Here is an 18948-nt window from a genome sequence, read left to right as displayed (position 1 = left end):
AGTACAGGTGAGCTGAAACAATGGAGGATAGGAAGTGAAAGCCAAAATGGACTGATGGATTAAAAAGAATTCCAGAGTTGATCAGACAACCTTCACTTTCATTGCTAATTATGGCCAACAGTATTCCTGTGTATTTAATAAATTAACATGGAATTTATACAAGATTGCCAGTCACAAGGAGAGAGAGTGTGACATTTTGTAACTTTTATACTAAAATGTTCCCAATTAATATTATGTTGTTAAAAATAAGGCTGAAATAACCTAACTTAGCATTGAGGTTCACACCTCTAGGTTGGTTACAGAAAATTTATTTAATAGAGGACCACCAGGCAATACTTTGAATGATGAAACCAAACTTTATTTTAAAAAATGATTAGTTAAACAGGCATTCAGTTATTACTTACACAAATGCTACTATTATACAGTAGAACCTCAGTTACTGACACCTTGGGAATGGAGGTTGTTCATAACTCTGAACAAGACGTTATGGGATGCTTCTCAGGGCAGACTGCTCAGCTGTGCCTGCGATATTAGCATCTTCATCTTCTACCTGTAAGCGGCTGCCTGGTGAGTGGGTGTGGGGACAGGCAGCTGGTTCTAGCCCCCTGGCTGCAAGGGTGATGAGTGAGGTACCCTGGGGCTGTAGCCCTTTAAAACTGAGCTATTCCTCCAGAGCACAGCATGGAGGCAGGAGCTTGGGCCAGGCCAGGTTTCAGCAGGAGCTCGGGAAGTTTCTTTCCTGGCTCTTACTGAGCATCCAAGCTTGTCCCCCTCCCTCTGGGGAAGGAGGGGAAGGAACTGCACCCATAGATTACAGGAAAGCAGAGAAGACCCCAGCGCTGCTCCTAGTCTCCCTGCTCAGGGGCTCACAGCTGTGCCTGGGAAATTAAGTCAGCATCTTCACCTCCTACTTGTAAGTGGCTGTGCTCCTCATCCCCCGTGTGGCGAGTAGGGGGTGGGGACATGTAGCCCAGATGTGCCAACCTTTAAAATGCAATACAGGCATAATACAATATTTTTTTTTGGTCTCCACGTCTGCCTGATTGCTTACTTCTGGTTCCACATGGTGTCCGGTTGACCAGTCAGTCCGTAAATCTGGTGTTCATATCTTTGAGGTTCTACAATACTCGCATTCAATGACAAAATGTTATTTCAGTGGGGGAGAGGGGGATCAGTCCACTGATAACAGAGAAAGTACAGACTTACAACACTAGAACCTAATGGCACCGTTCAGGTGGTAACCCTTCAGGCACTCTCTCACAAATTAGCAAAACTACACCTTCTATGCTCCATTATAATCCTAATTAACATTATGTTAGCCTCTATCATAATTATATTTCCCTCCACCTTCTTGTTGTCTTTTCACATGACTTAATTTAACATCTGCACCAATGTCCCCCCCCCCCCACTATCAATATAGATAGCATTTTAGTAAAACATTTACAATTCTCAAAAACGTCCATTGAAAACTGTGCTCAAACCAGTTATAACCAAAACATAATGGTAACATAACCCTACATCATGTCGTTGCTGATTCTTACTTTCCCATAATTTATCTCCAAGTTATCTTTGACTTTTTTTCACACTAGCAACTTAAGTTTCCCATACTCCTCTACATTTAGGCTAATTTAGGCCCAAAACCTAAGGATTACTTATTTCTTAACCAAAGCCATCCTATAGGCTACAGCTCACCTGACAATATTGTGATCCTGAATCCTGCTCTTAGTTTAAAGGGAAAAATGTACATATGTTTTCACATAAACCCTAATTATCAAAAATTAAATTATGGTCTAGCTATTTAACATATGAGTATGAAATTCTATATATAACTACAAAAATGGGGAAGGACTAATCATAAGAAGGTAGTAAGAAATAATATTCTAGAATCATTTAAATAATCAACAAATGTTATGAGATATATTTATTCACTTACCTCTAATGTGAATGATAGCACCACATCTGACTTTGACAGCTGAATTTCATTTTCATCTCCTATGTCCAAGAAAGCAGAATTCTGGGATCGCTTTAACTTCTGCAATTTAAATTCTGGGCCACCTTTAGACACTGGAAGACTTTCCAAATTTGCCATTAGCAAATTCACTGAAGACCGCAACTCTTCTATAAACATGTTCTCCATTTCTTTCGCTACAAACTTTGGAAATTTTCTTTCCTTGAAAATATTTTTAAAATTCAGAATGTCATTAATTATGTCATATTATAAATTTTGTTTAACTTACTAATCAATGGGCTATGTGCTTGCAGCCAGAGATAGTTAATTAAAATATAAATCTGAACTTTAATGATTATCTAGGATTATACGTTACAAATACTTGGCTTTGGAAATCTATCCTAAATACACCGCTGTCTTTAGTCAGAAACAATGTGAACTGAATTGAGGAATTCCATCAAATACTTCAAATAGATTAAACCAAATTGCAACTTCTTGAGTACTTACAGAGAAAAAGAGATTAAAGGGCATCTTTCAAAGGAGGCAGGGCCAAATAATTCATTCTACCTTAATTTCAAAATGTGAGTACGTGCATGCATCTTACACAGTCTCTCTGCTCTACTTGTATGTTCATCAACTTACTGTATCTCTTTGATGTTCACTGTTAATACACTTCTACCTCGATATAACGCTGCCCTTGGGAGCCAAAAAGTCTTACCGCATTATAGGTGAAATCATGTTATATCAAACTTGATTTGATCCACCGGAGTGCACAGCCCCGCCCCCTGGAGTGCTGCTTTACCGCATTATATCAGAATTTGTGACATATCGGATGGCGTTATATCGGAGTAGAGGTGTATCTTACAAGCTGACACAAAATGCAATTGTCCAGTAGTAATTTTGCTATTAAAAACTCTTCATATCTGGACACAGAAAGCTTAAAAAAAAAGTAAAATCAAACTGCACTCTTATTTTTTTAAAACATTACTTTAGATGACAATGCTAATTATGCTAGAGAAAGACTTGTTTTAAAATGGAACTTATAGGGTAGCTAAGAGCTAACTTTCACTCTCAGTAGGAGTTAAACAAACAATAGTGTATAAGCTCTGCCAGCCTGCACTGTAAAAAAACAAAACAAAAAACCAAAAACCCTACCTATGGTGAATGAGTAATATAAAAGCATTGTGTGATCAGTGGACAAAAAGAAACAATACAGCTTTCTATTAACCACATATGTGAAGCATGAGGAATAGTACGCCCAACTTTTTGCTGGAAAAAACAGACATCTCTCTGTTGAACTACAGAAAATTCCCCACTACCTGTTTCTAGTAAGGAAGCTGAAAATAATGGCCATTTAAAATCTTTACACACACCATGCATAAGGAACAACAGCAACACTTAGCAGTTAAATGACAGATTTCAGTCACAAATCTCAAAACCTTTAAAAAAATGCAGGTAAGCATTTTGAGTACTGTTTTATAGATGAGACACATATAGCTTAAGTGACATTCCCAAGGACACTCATTCAGTCAATTGCGTCACTGAGTATAATTCTAAGGACTCTTGATGCATGGTCTGATGACCAGGCTTATGCCAGGTAAAGGAAATACCATTCTAATTTAATTAAGTAACATTTTAAAATTTTAAGATTGGAATGATTCAAGGGCAACCACCAGAATGCATGCCAATTACAAGTAGAAATATTTTGTACAAGTCTAACAGTCAAAGGCAGTACACAAAACAGATTTTAAAAAAAATCTTGCTTTGTGACAGCAATAAAATTGCAACAAGTTAAAACTCAGAGTGATTTTAAGCAAAGCCCTTCCCAATGCTTTTCAAATTATAGATTACATTTAAAAATGTCTTACGAGGATAACTGAAATAATATTCTGACTGTATGTGAGAGGTTTTAGAATGTTAAAGATAAAACATTAGTCAATTGTGTTAAATCAGGGGTAGGCAACCTATGACACGTGTGCCGAAGGCGGCTCGCGAGCTGATTTTCAGTGGCACTCACACTGCCCGGGTCCTGGCCACCAGTCTGGAAGGCTCTTCATTTTAATTTAATTTTAAATGAAGCCTCTTAAACATTTTAAAAACCTTATTTTCTTTACATACAACAATAGTTTACTTATATATTATAGACTTATAGAAAGAGACCTTCTAAAAACGTTAAAATGTATTACCGGCATGTGAAACCTTAAATTAGAGTGAATAAATGAAAACTCAGCACAGTACTTCTGAAAGGTTGCCAATCCCTGTGTTAAATGACCTTTCCTCTTACTTTCAGTAAGGGTGATCTCCAAATGTCTAATGCAGCACAAACTCTCACTAGCATCAAAAATAGTGGTGGCAATAATAGTGCCTATATTTCAAATCAAGTCATATTTGTAAATTTGCATTGTGCAATAAGCTTCTTGTCTGGATTAGATCATTTTCTGCACTCAAAAAGGTGCCCTCTATTACCCACTTGCTCCTGTCTCATCAAAGTATAGTCTAGCATCTTCAGTATATAGGCTATGTTTTTTTCATAATACATTTCAAGAGAAGTCAAGTTGTGACAAATTGTGATATCCAATATTTATTACAGATATTTTAGAGCAATAAGGTTTCTATTCTTTTTCCCACCTCAATTATATTTCAAACTCAAGATGTAGTCTGGTGAAGTTGATTTATGAAGCCCAAATCTTCTCAGAGATAATGCCTCCCACTAGGCTATAATCATCAGGGCTATGATTAGGATTAGTGCAACATAAAGGAACAAGCCCATGTGGATCACTTGATAAAGTACGCTGTTCTGTTTACTCCCTCTGAAGCATCTGGCGATAGCCTATGTTGGTCTGACCCAGTATGGCCATTCTTATGGTCTTAAGCCCTCCACTTTTGATAACTGAGACTGGAAGGTCCTGCAACCTGGAGAAGAAGCTGAGGGAAAAATGGATTCCCTAGAAGATATGCTGATGAATCCTGAAAGAAAAGGTTGAAAAGGCTAGAAGGAGAAGTAGGAGATATTTCAGGCTGAGACATTTGAAACCTGGGTGGTTTGAGTGCTGATAGGCTGTTGAATCAGACAAGGAAGTCAGATTCCAGGATCTCGGGGACAGGAAAGACGGTGGAGAAGGCTAGTCTGCTGCATGTAAGAAACATGATCCATCAAATTAGGGAAGCAGGAGTGCCACCAGCTTTTTTGCCACCCTAGACGGTGGAAGGTCCTGCCCCCAAAATGCCTCCCCCGACAGAGGCAGCAGAAGGTCCGGCCACGGTCACTGACCCCCCAAATGTTAGTGCCCTAGTCGACCGGCTAGGTCGCCTAATGGGTTGCACCAGCCCTGTAGGGAAGTCAAAATCAGTCAGACATGATGCTGGCCACATCAGTCCCTTGTGTACCATTGGCTATGAAACTGACAAGCCTCAACCATGTTATTGGCTTGGGGGAACTTTGTTATGAAGAGGATGGTGATCAGTTGTTCTCCGTATCCAATGAAGGCAGGACAACAAGTAACGGGCTTAATCTGCAGCAAGGGAGAGTTAGGTTAGAGATTAGGAAAAACTTTCTAACTATGTAGTTAGGCTCTGGAATAGGCTTCCAAGAGAGGTTGTGAAATCCCCACCCCTGGAAGTTTTTAAGAACAAGTTAGACAAACACCTGTCAGGGTGGTCTCGGTTTACTTAGTCCTGCCTCAGCACAGTGACCTGAACTTGACCTCTCAATGTCCCTTCCAGTCCCATTATTCTAGGACTACTAACATGGTATTGATTCTGGTCCCTAACAGGATGAGCACAACAATTCCAGTCAAGTTTCCATGAAGAATATTCATAGAAAACAAATTTAAAGAAGCCTTGCAAACGATTACTAAAAGAAACTGAGCGTGTGCCCTCTTTTGCTTCTTTATGATGCACAAAGAAAGCCCCAAAATTGTTTGTTATTTGCTTTCTTTATTTTTTTGTAAACATAGAGAAGTAAAGAATATAATATTTGGTCCTCCCTGTTCTTGCTAGAGAACTTCTAGGAAGCCTCAGAGTTCACAATATACATCTCTAACACTTTAATTGTAGGTGCAGGTGTTGTAGGTGTAGGTGTTCCATGTTAATTTTAAAAAGGGCTTCCTTGCTAGGCAATGAAGTTAAATAGGTTAACAAAACAAACAACTTTTCTAGTCTGACTAAAATTAAAATTAGTTAAAACAGATATCAGCATTATAAGAATGTTTTTAGACTTTATGGAATGCTTGTAGGATGCTGCATGTATTAATCCTACTTACAATATCTGTATCCCATGGTTTAAAGTTATATTGCGTGTTTGCATTGTAAATCTCTGTAACTGTGTATCACCAAACAGGAAAAGAAGAATTAATTAAGGTAAAGTGCTCGTCTTGCACACAAGATGTTCCACTGAAAATAAATGAGACATTGTGTATTACCAAAGGACAGAGACCTTGTTGATTGCATTCTTCACTCCAGAAAGGGGAAACCTGTGCATGAACTCATCCTATCAGCTTGGAATCTGAGGTGAAGGGGACAAAAATCCCTGTCAAAGAGAAACTTGGTCTCTTTATGCTGCCAGGACTCTGAGGGGCAAAGATTCCTAAACGTAAGCAAGAAATCCCCATGCTGCTTATCATGTGTCAGCCCTAAAGGACACCTAGAGCTGCTTATTAATTATAGAAACTTATTATTATCTTCTTAAATCTAAGACAGTAACTCGTTTGTGTTTCCTGTTTTAACCTCCCATTTCTTTTCTTAGTTAATAAATCTTTAGCCAAGATTGGCTACAGGCGTTGTCTTTGATTTGAGATCTGAGTAGAGTTGATCTGAGGTAAGTGACTGGTCCTTTGAGACTGTGAGTTACCTAAATATTATTGTGATTTTTGGTGTAAAGTGATCATCTAACACATATTACAGCTTGCCTGGGTGGCAAGATAGACTGGAATGCCCAAGGGAACTGTCTGTGACTCCATGGTAAAGCTTGTTTCAGAATGGTAGCCGTGTTAGTCTGTATCAGCAAAAAGAATGAGTACTACTTGTGGCACCTTAGAGACTAACAAATTGGGGTTTAGCCCACGAAAGCTTATGCCCAAATAAATTTGTTAGTCTCTAAGGTGCCACAAGTACTCCTCATTCCTTCCATGGTAAGACTGTCATAGTGCTTTAGGAGTTCACACTTGTTACTGGGTTGGTGAAATCTAATTTTAGAGCATACAATCGGTTTAGGGTGTCTGCCCTGTTTTTTAACAGTCTGCCCTGAGGTTGGCACTCACGATCGTGAGCCACTCCAGATGGCGTGACACCACCCAATCCCCATTCATTTGAATATTTCTGATCTCAAGCACATTTCAGATATATGGAGCAATACAGTATTTTCCATACCAAACCAATTAAAAATAAAAAACAATAGTAACTGTTATTTTGGTATGTATAAAGATAACTTAATTGCATTGTCAAAACAACAAAACATTTATACTTCTAATTTATTTATTAAACTCCCCTCTGAAGTATTCATTTTCATCCATTCAGTATGATTGCGTAGCTCATGGAAAGGACTGAAGTGAAGTCACAAATGAGTTGAGCTTTGCTACAGTGAAAAGCATGTTGCATTTTCACTGTCTGATATATCTGACGCACCATGTGAGCTTCACATAAATGAAAGAAACTGGCAGAGAACTCAACAGAATTATTTCTGCTTTCCTGAGTATAAAAATAAAGAAAAATGTGGAGGGGAAAAAAACAAGATCAAAGTAAGCTTAAAATCCTAAATACTAAAATAAATGAGTATCTCTTAATTAGCATAGGCTATTGAACAGGAAGGAAAGGGCTATATTATGTGGCAATGAAGTGGAACAAACATTTCAAGTAGTCTTCTCTCATATCTTTCAAGTTCCCTTATGGAAGAATCCTATGGAATCTTATAGAGAATTATACCCGTGCCATTGAATTCCACAGGCTGATTTAAACTTTCTATAGATAAGAAACAATTTTCTATTAGACTCTGTAGATTTTTTAGAATAATTTATATTAAACTCTATTAGCTACAATCCTGTTAAATTATATAGGACAAGCCCATAAATGTATTATAATCATGGGCAGACCTAAAAAAACAATTACATGAAAGAAGTTTAATAAAGCCCTGTTATGAAGCAAATATTGCCAACTATAATGTCTCACAATGTAAAAGGTCAAAGAAATTTTCCACTGGTCTAAACCTATGCTATTAAAGAAAGGGACCATGGACAAACATGATGCAGACTACGGCTGGAATTATCTCCCTGAACTTTTGAAAGTAAAGGCTAAGTCAAAATGCAACTTAAGAAGAATGCAGTTTAAGTTTCTTTAAGGTCAAAATAAACAAACACTAACAGACTTTTAAAAATTAAAGCATTTAATCTAAAGCCCCAAGTACCATGAATGTTACATTATGGTTATCAGCTTTTATTTACTCATTTTGATAGGAATATATGCTATGTTAAAAAACATTACAGGGAATTCTTATTTCTATTTCTGTGTGTGCTTTTCTAATGATTGGTGAGTATCATTCCCTCGTGTCTGAGAGATATTTGACTAGTCCTGGATCACATGTAGGTAATCTCTCTCTCACTCTCACATTCTCTCTTTCAAAAAGAACAGGAGTACTTGTGGCCCCTTAGAGACTAACAAATTTATTTGAGCGTAAGCTTTTGTGGGCTACAGCCCAGTTTATCGGATGGAATGGAATGGAACATATAATGAGGAGACGTATACACATGCAGAGAACTTGAAAAGGTGAGAGTAGCCCTACCAACTCAAAGAGGCTAATTATACCACCACCCCCAAGATGCCACATCCTACCTATTAAAGTAAGTGAAAGTACTTGTCAGTCCATTCTTATTGTGATAGGTAATTAAAAGTGAAAAGATATAAAATAGGCCATCAGTTGAGAGAGAGGGTCATCTGTGCTCATGGGGCTTAGTTTGCAGCCTTCCCTCAAGTTGCCAGAATACTGCCATAGCATTCACTAAGCCCCCCACAGCCTAATTCTCCCCCCCGCCCTGCACACTGCAGGCTGCAAGGGGGGTAATGTAATGCTGTTTACATGAATGCTACTTTGCTCCTATGCAGATGGAATTCTGCCCCAGCAGAATGGTCCCTGCATGCAGCCAGTGACCTATTGGAGCTGGAACTAGGGCCAGAACTGGTCCCTAAATCTCAGGGATCAATTCACCCATTACTGAAATGCAGCATTTGTTTGCTCATTTTGAAGACTGAAAAATAACAGACAGTTGAAAGTACGGGAAAAATTGAACTGGCAACTATTGAATCATTGAATATGATTACATGAGTGTGGTGTTTAGATGTGCTTGTAATTATTAGAACTGGGAGCACTGGCTGTTGGGAGTCTGAAAGGACAGGAAACAGGAAGAAGGGGAGAGGAGTTGAGGAGGCTGAGTGAGAGTTACAGGGTGTGCAGCAGCAGCTTGGTAAAAGGGTTTCCACTGTAAAAATAAAGTCCTGCTGAAGTTTGTTAGTACCTTGCCTGCTTGATACAACGAGCTGGAGTTTGGCCAGGACATTGGCTCCAGCATTTCAACATTACTGCAGTAATGCTGTGACTTAAATGCTCTACAGCAGGGGTAGGGAACCTATGGCACACGTGCCAAAGGCGGCACTCGAGCTGATTTTCAGTGGCACTCACACTGCCCGGGTCCTAGCCACCAGACTGGGGGCTCTGCATTTTAATTTAATTTTAATTGAAGCTTCTTAAACATTTGAAAACCCTTATTGACTTTACATACAATAGCTTAGTTCTATATTATAGACTTAAAGAAAGAGACCTTCTAAAAACATTAAAATGGCACACAAAACCTTAAATCACAGTGAATAAATGAAAACTCAGCACACCACTTCTGAAAGGTTGCCGACCCCTGCTCTACAGAGATCCCAAACTTATGGGTAACATATCACACTGCATGAGTGTCTCTTTATTCTGATAGTAATGGGACAATTTTTATTGTGAAGCGAATATTTACAGGAAAGCAAAAAGCTCTCTCAACTGTGGCATAATTTGCTAATATGAATAAAAATCCATTATACCAAGATGCACTTTGATATACATTTCTAAGTTCTGTCAGCTGGAAAGAGATAACAAATATACTGTAGTTTATCTTCTTGAATTATTCTATCCTATCCTAGATCAACACTTTCTAACATTCTTGCATTCACTAGGTGCAGTAGCTAATCTTTTTTGATAATATATATACCTGGTGTATAGTTATGAACTCTAATATCAAAATTAGTATGTAATATTTTACAGGAAAACATGGGTCAGATTTTAAAATACCAAGTGCTGGGGAAACTTAAAAAATATATGTTGATCACCAAAGACTGTAGTTCTGTCAGTCTTTTTAAGTTGGATCACTGCTGGTAAAAAAGCCCAGTTTCACAGAAAGAATCTATAATTCCTAATTTTGACGGTCAAAAATAAAAGCCATCTGGGAATACCTTACACATGACAAACAATTCCTCTGAGTGCAAGAAGCCAGTCTTGAATTGTTGTTGTAATAAATGGTAAACAGTATTATACTGTTCAGCAACTAGGTGGCACTGTGTGAAAAAATACCATTTTTAAACTTCAGCCATAACTGGCAGAGCAGTAAAGGATCTTATGATGAACAGAGCTGATATGTATAAGCAAGCTTTGTGACCAGTCCATATCTGATACAAAAGAACATGGCATAGTGTCAGAAATAAAGAGAGAACAGAAACAGAACAAAAACAGCAACAAAGGTTACAGACAGAAGGAACAAAGCAACAAAAAGTTGTAGGACTTTATCAGTCTGCTACTCTTTAATGCCCCAGAGAACTTCAGCTTTGACAAACATTCACAATGGACAGACTGGAAACAGTAATTTTGCAAGATTTTGCATTGCAAACAAACTCCACAAAGAATCTGGTGATGTAGAAGTATTTTCTGTAATTTATGCTATGGGACAGCAGGCAGAGCATATATTTAAATCCTTTGATTTTAGTGAAGACAATCACAAACATGACCGTGAAGGAGTTCTGGGTAAGTCTGGCTATGTCTTTATACTCCAGAGAAATGTGGTTTATCAAAGAATTTTTTTGGCAGCAGAGAATTCAAGAACCAGGAGAAATGTATGTTTTATAAGAGCTCTACATGTATTGGCTGAAAACTGAAATTTTGGGAATGCAAAACTTAAAAATATCAGACAGGCTGGTTATTGGGTTAATTGATAAAAACCTTTCACAGCAGCTACAGGTAAAGAGAGATTTAACCCTAGCCACAGCTATACAGAACGGCAAAGCTGTCAAAGAACAGAACAAAAAACAGGAGCAACCTGAAAAAACCTGAAACTAGCTTAAAAGTTATAAACAGACACTTGAAAGTGAAAAGTCATTATCATAAAACCACTGAGGCAAGGAAAGAGAACTACCAGGCTAAGACATGAAACCCCAGGAACTTTAGTATTGCCCATGAGTCTTTCAGGCTGTGGAGCTTACAGTCTGTTTGCTCCGAGAAAAGCCCTAAACAGTCAAAAGGAAAATCCTGGATTGTCTGTTGAACCTTGTGCAGGAGTACCGAGACCTGAAGCCATGAGCTCCTTCTCATGGCTACGACTGTCAACAAAGTATGGGTTGCCGAGTCTACCCAATCTAGAGAGACCTGTAAGGAGGTCATTGCAATGACCTTGCCTTCCTCAAGAACAGCAGCAAAGCCCTAGTGGGAGTCCACTGGGAGTAGCTCCTTGAATTTAGACAACATGGTCCAAGAGTTAAAACTGTAGCAACTAAGGCTGCCTGCTGGTTGGAAATGTGAAGATGGACCCCGTGGAAGAACACACCTTCCTACCAAAGAGATTCAGTTTCTTCACCTCCTTGGACTTAGGAGTAAGTCCCGGTTGTCCTTGCCTTTCCTTTAAGTTGGAAGCCACCACCACAGTGCCCAGCTGAGAGTGAGTGAACAGGTACTCATACCCTTTTGAAGGCACAAAATACTTCCTCTCCACCCCTTTGGCTGTAGGGGGGAAGGGACGCGAGCTTTTGCCACAACGCTTTAGTAGTGTTGTGGATAGTCTTAATGAGGGGCAAAGCCACCCCTGAGGGATCTTCAGGCACCAGAATGTCAACCATGGGTCAGTCTCCACCTCTGCCTGCATGTCCAAATTTTGAGCCATCCTTCTGAGCAACTCCTTGTGGACTCAGTTGTCCATGGCCTGAAGTGTGGTGGATGTTCCCACCACATTTTCATCAGGGGAGGATAAGGAAGATGCCCACAGGGGCACCAGGTCTTCCTGACACTCCGGTTGCGGGGATCCTCCCGCGCCAACACATCCTGGTACTGGCCACGGTGCTGGGTCCTGCTGTGGTCTCAGTGCTGGCCTGTGTGCCCATCTCTTAGCCTCATGGAGATTCACAGGCTACAGATGATGATGGTGGAGGGGCCCATTGCTCCGATACCACCTACGAGGACCTGGACTCCAGCCCTTGAGCTTGGTAGTAGGTCCACTGGGTCCAGAAGGGCCATTGAGCAGGCATCTGCCACTGCGGTGGCCACGGCATCATAGGCAATGGTTGCTCTTCCTCTCGTCTGGAGTGGAGCCAGCATCGCCTAGACGCATACAACTCCGCCTTCGAGTCAGACAAGGACTCTGATCTCTGTGACCAAGGTGTTGCGGTGTGAGATGGTGCCGGGGAATAGTGTCAAGGCAAGGGAGAGGAGGGTCACATCACTGCCGGCTTGCCCTTAGAAGGCACAGTGCCACTTTTGGTGCCTGTGTGGGGGACTGTGCCGTCATTGCTATGAGGTCTCTACCTGCTTCAAAGGTGTCCAGCGTTGATGGAAGGTCTAACTCCTTTACCCAACCACCCCACACCAGGGACTCCATGAGAACTGGAATCGACGGTGCCGGCTGAGTCAGATCCGAAACAAGGTGATCTGGTGCACCCCACTGGTGTCTCCTCACTCCACTACTCTAGTGGGAGAGCAACCTCTTCTTTTTCTTGTGCGGCACTGGCGAATGGGAGCAATGCCTGGCACTCGTACCGGAGGAGGTCTTCAGTGCTGGGGAATGGTGGTGCAGGGTCCCTGGAGCCCGAGTACTTTCTTGGGGCCACAGCCTCTCTTACTAAGGCCAGTGCACTCCGCACCGAAGTGCTGGACGTGGGGTCGAATGCCACCTATGCTGGCTGCGGATGAAGGGCTGGCTCCATGAGGACCAATGTCACCCTGAAGTCCCTCTCCTTCTTAGTCCTTGGGCAGAAGCTTCTACAGATTTTGCACTTCTCAGCCTGATGGGCTTCCCCAAACACTTTAAGTAGCAGGCATGTGGGTCTTCCTTTGGCATAGGCTTCAGACAGGACCCACATGGTTTGAATCCTTGAGACCGAGGTATATCCCAGTCGGGAAAGGTGGTGGGGGGAATCCCCCAACTAAAACTTACCTTAACTAACTATGAACTACTGGAACTAATACTAAGTTTTAATATTTACAGGTACAACATGAGAAGACCCACTAGTGGATCGCTTGCAAAAGAAGAGAGCTGCTCCAACAACCATCAGTGGCGTTAAGAAGGAACTGAGAAGGCGGGTGTTTGGCAGGGACTTATATACACCACCATGAAGGCACGACTCCAGGGGTTCCAGGGCTGACATGACAGGTACCACTAGGGGAAAAACCCTTCCGACAACTGTGCACGTGGCATGCACACACCTACTTGGAATGGACATGAGCAAGCACTTGAAGAAGAAAAGAGTTTTTTAAATACACGCATTGAGCAAACCATATATATGATTGGGATATCCATTAGAGCTACACTAGAGCTACATTAGAGCTGGGGCTCGGGAGCCACCAGAGTACAGAACTAGTACAGAAGTTCCTTGTTTATGGCTGTCATAAACAGATAAGTCAGAGTTAATAGAACAGAAGTACTTCCTATCTCTTTGCCTGGAAAGGGTTAACAAGAACAGTGAGACTGTCTGTTACCTGACCAGAGGACCAATCAGAGGACAGGATACTTTCAAATCTTGAGAGAGGGAAGTTTTGTGTGTGCTGTTAGATTTTGGTTGTTGTTCACTCTGGGGGCTCAGAGGGATCAGACGTGCAACCCGGTTTCTCTCCAATCTCTCCAATACAGGCTCTTATAAGTTCAGACTAGTGAATACTAGGTAGATAAAGCGAGTTAGGCTTATGGTTGTTTTCTTTATTTGCAAATGTGTATTTGGTTGGAAGAAGTTCAAATGTGTATTTGGCTGAAAGGAGTTCAAATTTGTATTTTGCTGAAAAGATTTTAATTTGTACTTGTATACTTAGGCTGGGAGGATGTTCCCAGTGTCTATAGCTGAAAGACCCTGTACCTATTCCATTTTTTTAAAATTTACAAAGATAATTTTTACTGTTTTTTTTCTTTCTTTAATTAAAAGCTTTTCTTGTTTAAGAACCTAATTGTTTTTTTATTCTGGTGAGACCCTAGGGGACTGGGTCTGGATTCACCAGGGAATTGGTGGGGAGAAAGGAGGGAAGAGGGAGAGAGAGGCTGATTTCTCTCTGTGCCAGGATTACTTTCTCTCAGGAAGAGTCTGGGAGGGGGAAAGAGAAGGAGGGAGGAAGGTGAATTGTCCTCTCTGTTTTGTGATTCAAGGAGTTTGAATCACACAGTGATCTTCCAGGGTAACCCAGGGAGGGGAAGCATGGGAGAGGCAACGGTGAGGGAAAGGGTTTACTTTCCTTGTGTTAAGATCCAGAGGGTCTGGGTCTTGAGGGTTCCCGTGCAAGGTTTTGAGGGGACCAGAGTGTACCAGGCACTGGAATTCCTGGTTGGTGGCAGCGCTACAGGTTCTAAGTTGGTGATTGAGCTTAGAGGAATTCATGCTGGTACCCCATCTTTTGGACGCTAAGGTTCAGAGTGGGGAATTGTACCATGACAATGGCCCACGGAATACTAGGTGTGGGGAAGACCCTTATGGCTCTTTCTGCAATTGGGAAATTCGGCCCCCAACCGTGGAGTGATGTGGCCTGTGGTACAAAGGTAGGGATGTTCTCTCCTAATGAATACTGTCGGAGATTTACTCCCCATTATCTTCCGCCCATAGTTTTTAATATGGGAGGACGTGCTCTGGGCCATAGGAATTATATGGCCTTGTCTACATAATTATTTAGTTCACAGAAAGCTGACATGTGAATCTACCCTGCACTAGCTTGCCATTCACTAATTGTCCTTATGGACCCAGCCGATATGCATTAACAGGTCAGTGGTGCACTCTGGTCTGGCTTTATAGGTTGAGGGATGTAAAAATAGATCCAATTTTCTAAAACATTTATAAAAAAAATTTCTCTTTAATCTATCCATTACTATTTAGGATGGCCTGCACAACTCTCTGATGGCTTTGCTACTTGTAATGCCAAGATCCATCCCAAACTCATGTGAATACAAATTTTATACCATATCATACTCACATGTGTACGAATTACACACACACTTTCTTTTCTCTCCAACTGAGCTCGCTGACAATGGCAGAATCAGATCACACTATACGTGACTTATCAAGGTCTCCTTCTCTCTCTCTCCTCCCACCTGCTGTGTGTCTATATTATATATATAAAATGAGAGAGAGACAGACAGATGCTCTAGTCTGGAACTAGTCTGTTCTTCTAAACTGCTGCACAGTACAACGGCCCTAATTTGCTTGATTTCTCTTTTAAAAGGGTCAATGGTTATAATATTCAGGAGGGTATATGGCGTACACGCACGCACTCACACACACCATTTAAAATTGTAGGCATGAAAGTGACAATCATAATTTACCTTTGTCATTTGTTCTGCCATTTGTAGACGTCCATCTAGTTCACGTCGGATCTGAGCTGCTTGTTCATCTGCATTATCCAGCTTTGGTACAGAGCACACAAAATGCAAAAATTAATCATGTGGGACAAGCTATGGTAATTGACTGTTTTCATTGTAATAAAAACAACATTTCAAAATAAGGGAATAACAGAAAAGCTTCAGATATTCTCTGTATTTATAGTAAAATGTTACACACAAATATTAAAGGTCTGACTTTCATCAGAAATGCAAGGCAATTTCAATTTGTAAGTGAATCGTGACAGTATATCATTAGAGAGAAGGTGGATGCGGTAATATTTTATTTAATATAATATTTTATTGGACCAACTTCTTTTGGTGAGAGAGATAATCTTTTGAACTTACACAGTGCTCTTCTTCAGCTCTGTGTAAACTCAAAAAATATATTACCTCACCTATCTTTTCTCTAATATCCTGCAACCAACACAGCTACAAGAACACTGAATGTATCATGACAAGTACAAATGCAAATTATCATGGAGGCATTAGCCACTAGAGCTATGACATACAAAGAGATTTATATAGATTAGTTGTGATTAAAAATTCCCAATATTTTCCTCATTATTAGGACATTGTAACTTCCAAAAGTGCTTCATGGGAGATAGAATGCAGAATTATCAAAGGACCTTACAGTCTAAATTTTAGATAGATACAATAAGTGAGTGTGACAAAAAACAGGCAGGGTGAGAAAAAACTAAGATTACATAAATAGAACCATCCGTGCCATTTTAAAACCACATGAACCATTTTAACAGCTGATTTTTAGAATGGGAACAAGTGGAGGGAATAGAGCATTGCCTGTGATGTGCTCATGGTAGCCTAAACCCTGGAGGAGACAAGCAGCCACATTTTACATCAGCGGGAGTATTTCTGTTGTTCTCATACTCAGCTTTAGATATAGTGACAGCTTCCCAACTAGTCCTTCAAGGCATCTCCCTGGCCAACCAGGATCATTTTGGTTTTGCCAGGGCTGAGTTTGAGCCAGTTGCTCTTCATCCAGAAAGCTGATCTCTTGTAAGCATTGTGGCATCTTATCATGGCGGTGATTGCATCAGTGGAGAATGAGATATGCAGACAGGTGTCATCAAGATATATAGAGAGCAAGATCCATGACATCGTACTCTCTCTCCAAGTGCTGTTATAATAGCTAATTTAAGACTTTGGACCTAATCTTCAAAACAATTAATGGATCACATCCAAGCTACATTAGAGACCACATCTCCATCTATGAACTGCCAAGACCACTGTGCTCCACAGACAATGCAGATTACAAAGACCAGCACAAAGCATGTGAGATCTGGGGACAAAACACTCTTAGCTGAGTGTTGTTCAACTTTGTTACTCCTTGCCTTCTCACTACTGGCTCCTCTCTACTACATGCTGTTATGCCTTCCTGGACACTCTCAAGAGACCTCCTAGTTTTATTCACATGCTCATCAACAAATCCTTTCTGCCAGTCAATTATTTTTGCTAATTGCTTGCCTCTCTCCAGCCTACATTTTCACTCCATTTTCCCCAATATATTTTACTCTCTCTCCCATCTCTTAAAACAGCAAAGGTATTTTTATTATTATTATTATAGGTGGGGCTGATAGCACTGACTATTAAGGTTACACAGCACTTCATACAGCACTCTCTTTTCAGTTGCTTATAACCATTTGGGCTGACATTTTCTGTGTTAGATGTATGACTCAGGCTGAGCCCAAATAAAATAGTTCAGTCACTGCCAAGAAAGAAGTTAAGGAAAAATATATTGTTTGCCAGTGGTTTTTTTTTTTTAAATGATCTTTTCCTTGAACAGCTCTGTTGCTCCATGCTTTGGAACACGGACTTGAAATTGGCAAGGGAGCAGCCTGTGCAGCAGGGATGTGTCTTTTGCTGTCCCTGTGATCATCCACCCACATTAAACCAAACTATAAACCTTTGAAAAATAATCTCAGTTCACACATGGTCATTTTTAGTAGCTAAATTCCCTAAAATTGTCTTTACTGGGCATGCTCCAACCTAGGGCTAAGCAGCACTTGCCCTGCAATTGCAGCTTTGGTCTGATGAGGGTCATGCCAGGTCCAGGTCGTGAACTGAGAACAGGGGGGCTCTTCTGTACTCTGTGACTTGCTGTTGGACTCAAGCTGAGTGGAGAAGGAAGCTGCCTGATTCAAATGCAGAGGGGACAAGAGTCATACCTGCAAAGGAGGGGTGGGGAAAGTAGATTGGAACAAGGAACCTGGCAAGGGAACCTGGTACTGGGAAGTGGAGTGCAGGTAATACTGAGACTTGCTTAGCAGGACACTAGGACTGATTGGGCAGGAGACTAGTTAGGAGAAACAATACCTGGCTACTTCATGTTTTTCTTGGACCTTCCTCTGAAGGTACTAGTACTAGCCAGTGTCAGTGACAGGATACCAGACTAAATGGTACTACATCTTCAGCTCCATAAATAGCATTTCTATTGAAATGACATCCTCCAATAACCGAGAATTCTGCCTAAGTGGCAAATAAGACCACTTACTTATGGAGGTCATTCTGCTTAAGCAGATTCTGCTGTAATAGCCCTTATTTAGGCAAAACTGGCTTCAATGTGAGTTTATCTGAGTAAGAACCACAGGTCAGATCAATAGCATAATATCTTGATCAGTTTGCTACCTGTTTGTTTATGTGCATAAACAATATGGAAAGGGAGCACAAGTCTACTGAATGAGCACCCATGTTTTTAGAGGTTGAAATCCAAGGACAGAATGATTTGCAGTTCTGATTGTGTTATATTACCTAAAGGACCCTAACCCATGTTCATGCATTTTGACACAAAAGGGAAATGGCACTATATGAAAAATCTGGCTAAAGTACAAGAACAACTTGCAGTGGAAGAGGTAATCATATTGCCAAGAGGTAATGCACTAAATTCCATGATGTTCGTTTGAGTTCCTATACACACACACAGTATGTCAAATATCATTCACAGAAGAAATTAACACATTTTAATTATCTACAAATGGGAATATCAACCTGACAGAAATTACAGTTCTTCACATCCATAATTATTAAAGTTCGCTCTCCCCCTTGAGCATTTCTTTAATGTTAAATTAGTTTCTTGTAACTTTTAAATTCTATATTAATGTGAAATAACAAATGTGCAGCTTTAAACGTATTCTA

General features: G+C 40.4%; 1 protein-coding gene across 14 annotated transcripts in view; it reads right to left on the bottom strand.

The window, feature by feature from the left end:
- CADPS2 (calcium dependent secretion activator 2) overlaps positions 1-18948 on the bottom strand; it is a 591588-nt gene that overhangs the window by 353903 nt on the left and 218737 nt on the right. For 13 of the 14 annotated variants that reach the window (XM_050936075.1, XM_050936080.1, XM_050936079.1 and 10 more), the window contains exons 4-5: positions 15742-15822; positions 1934-2170 (exon numbers count right to left, since the gene is read on the bottom strand). In XM_050936075.1, the coding sequence (XP_050792032.1) occupies positions 1934-2170; positions 15742-15822 (318 nt within the window). The remainder of the gene's footprint in view (positions 1-1933; positions 2171-15741; positions 15823-18948) is intronic. The other variant, XM_050936087.1, reaches the window with a different exon arrangement.

Source organism: Gopherus flavomarginatus, chromosome 1, assembly GCF_025201925.1.
Source record: "Gopherus flavomarginatus isolate rGopFla2 chromosome 1, rGopFla2.mat.asm, whole genome shotgun sequence".
Lineage (NCBI taxonomy): Eukaryota > Metazoa > Chordata > Testudines > Testudinidae > Gopherus > Gopherus flavomarginatus.
Note: the sequence above shows the minus strand (reverse complement) of the source record. Positions and strands in the feature narration are given on the sequence as shown.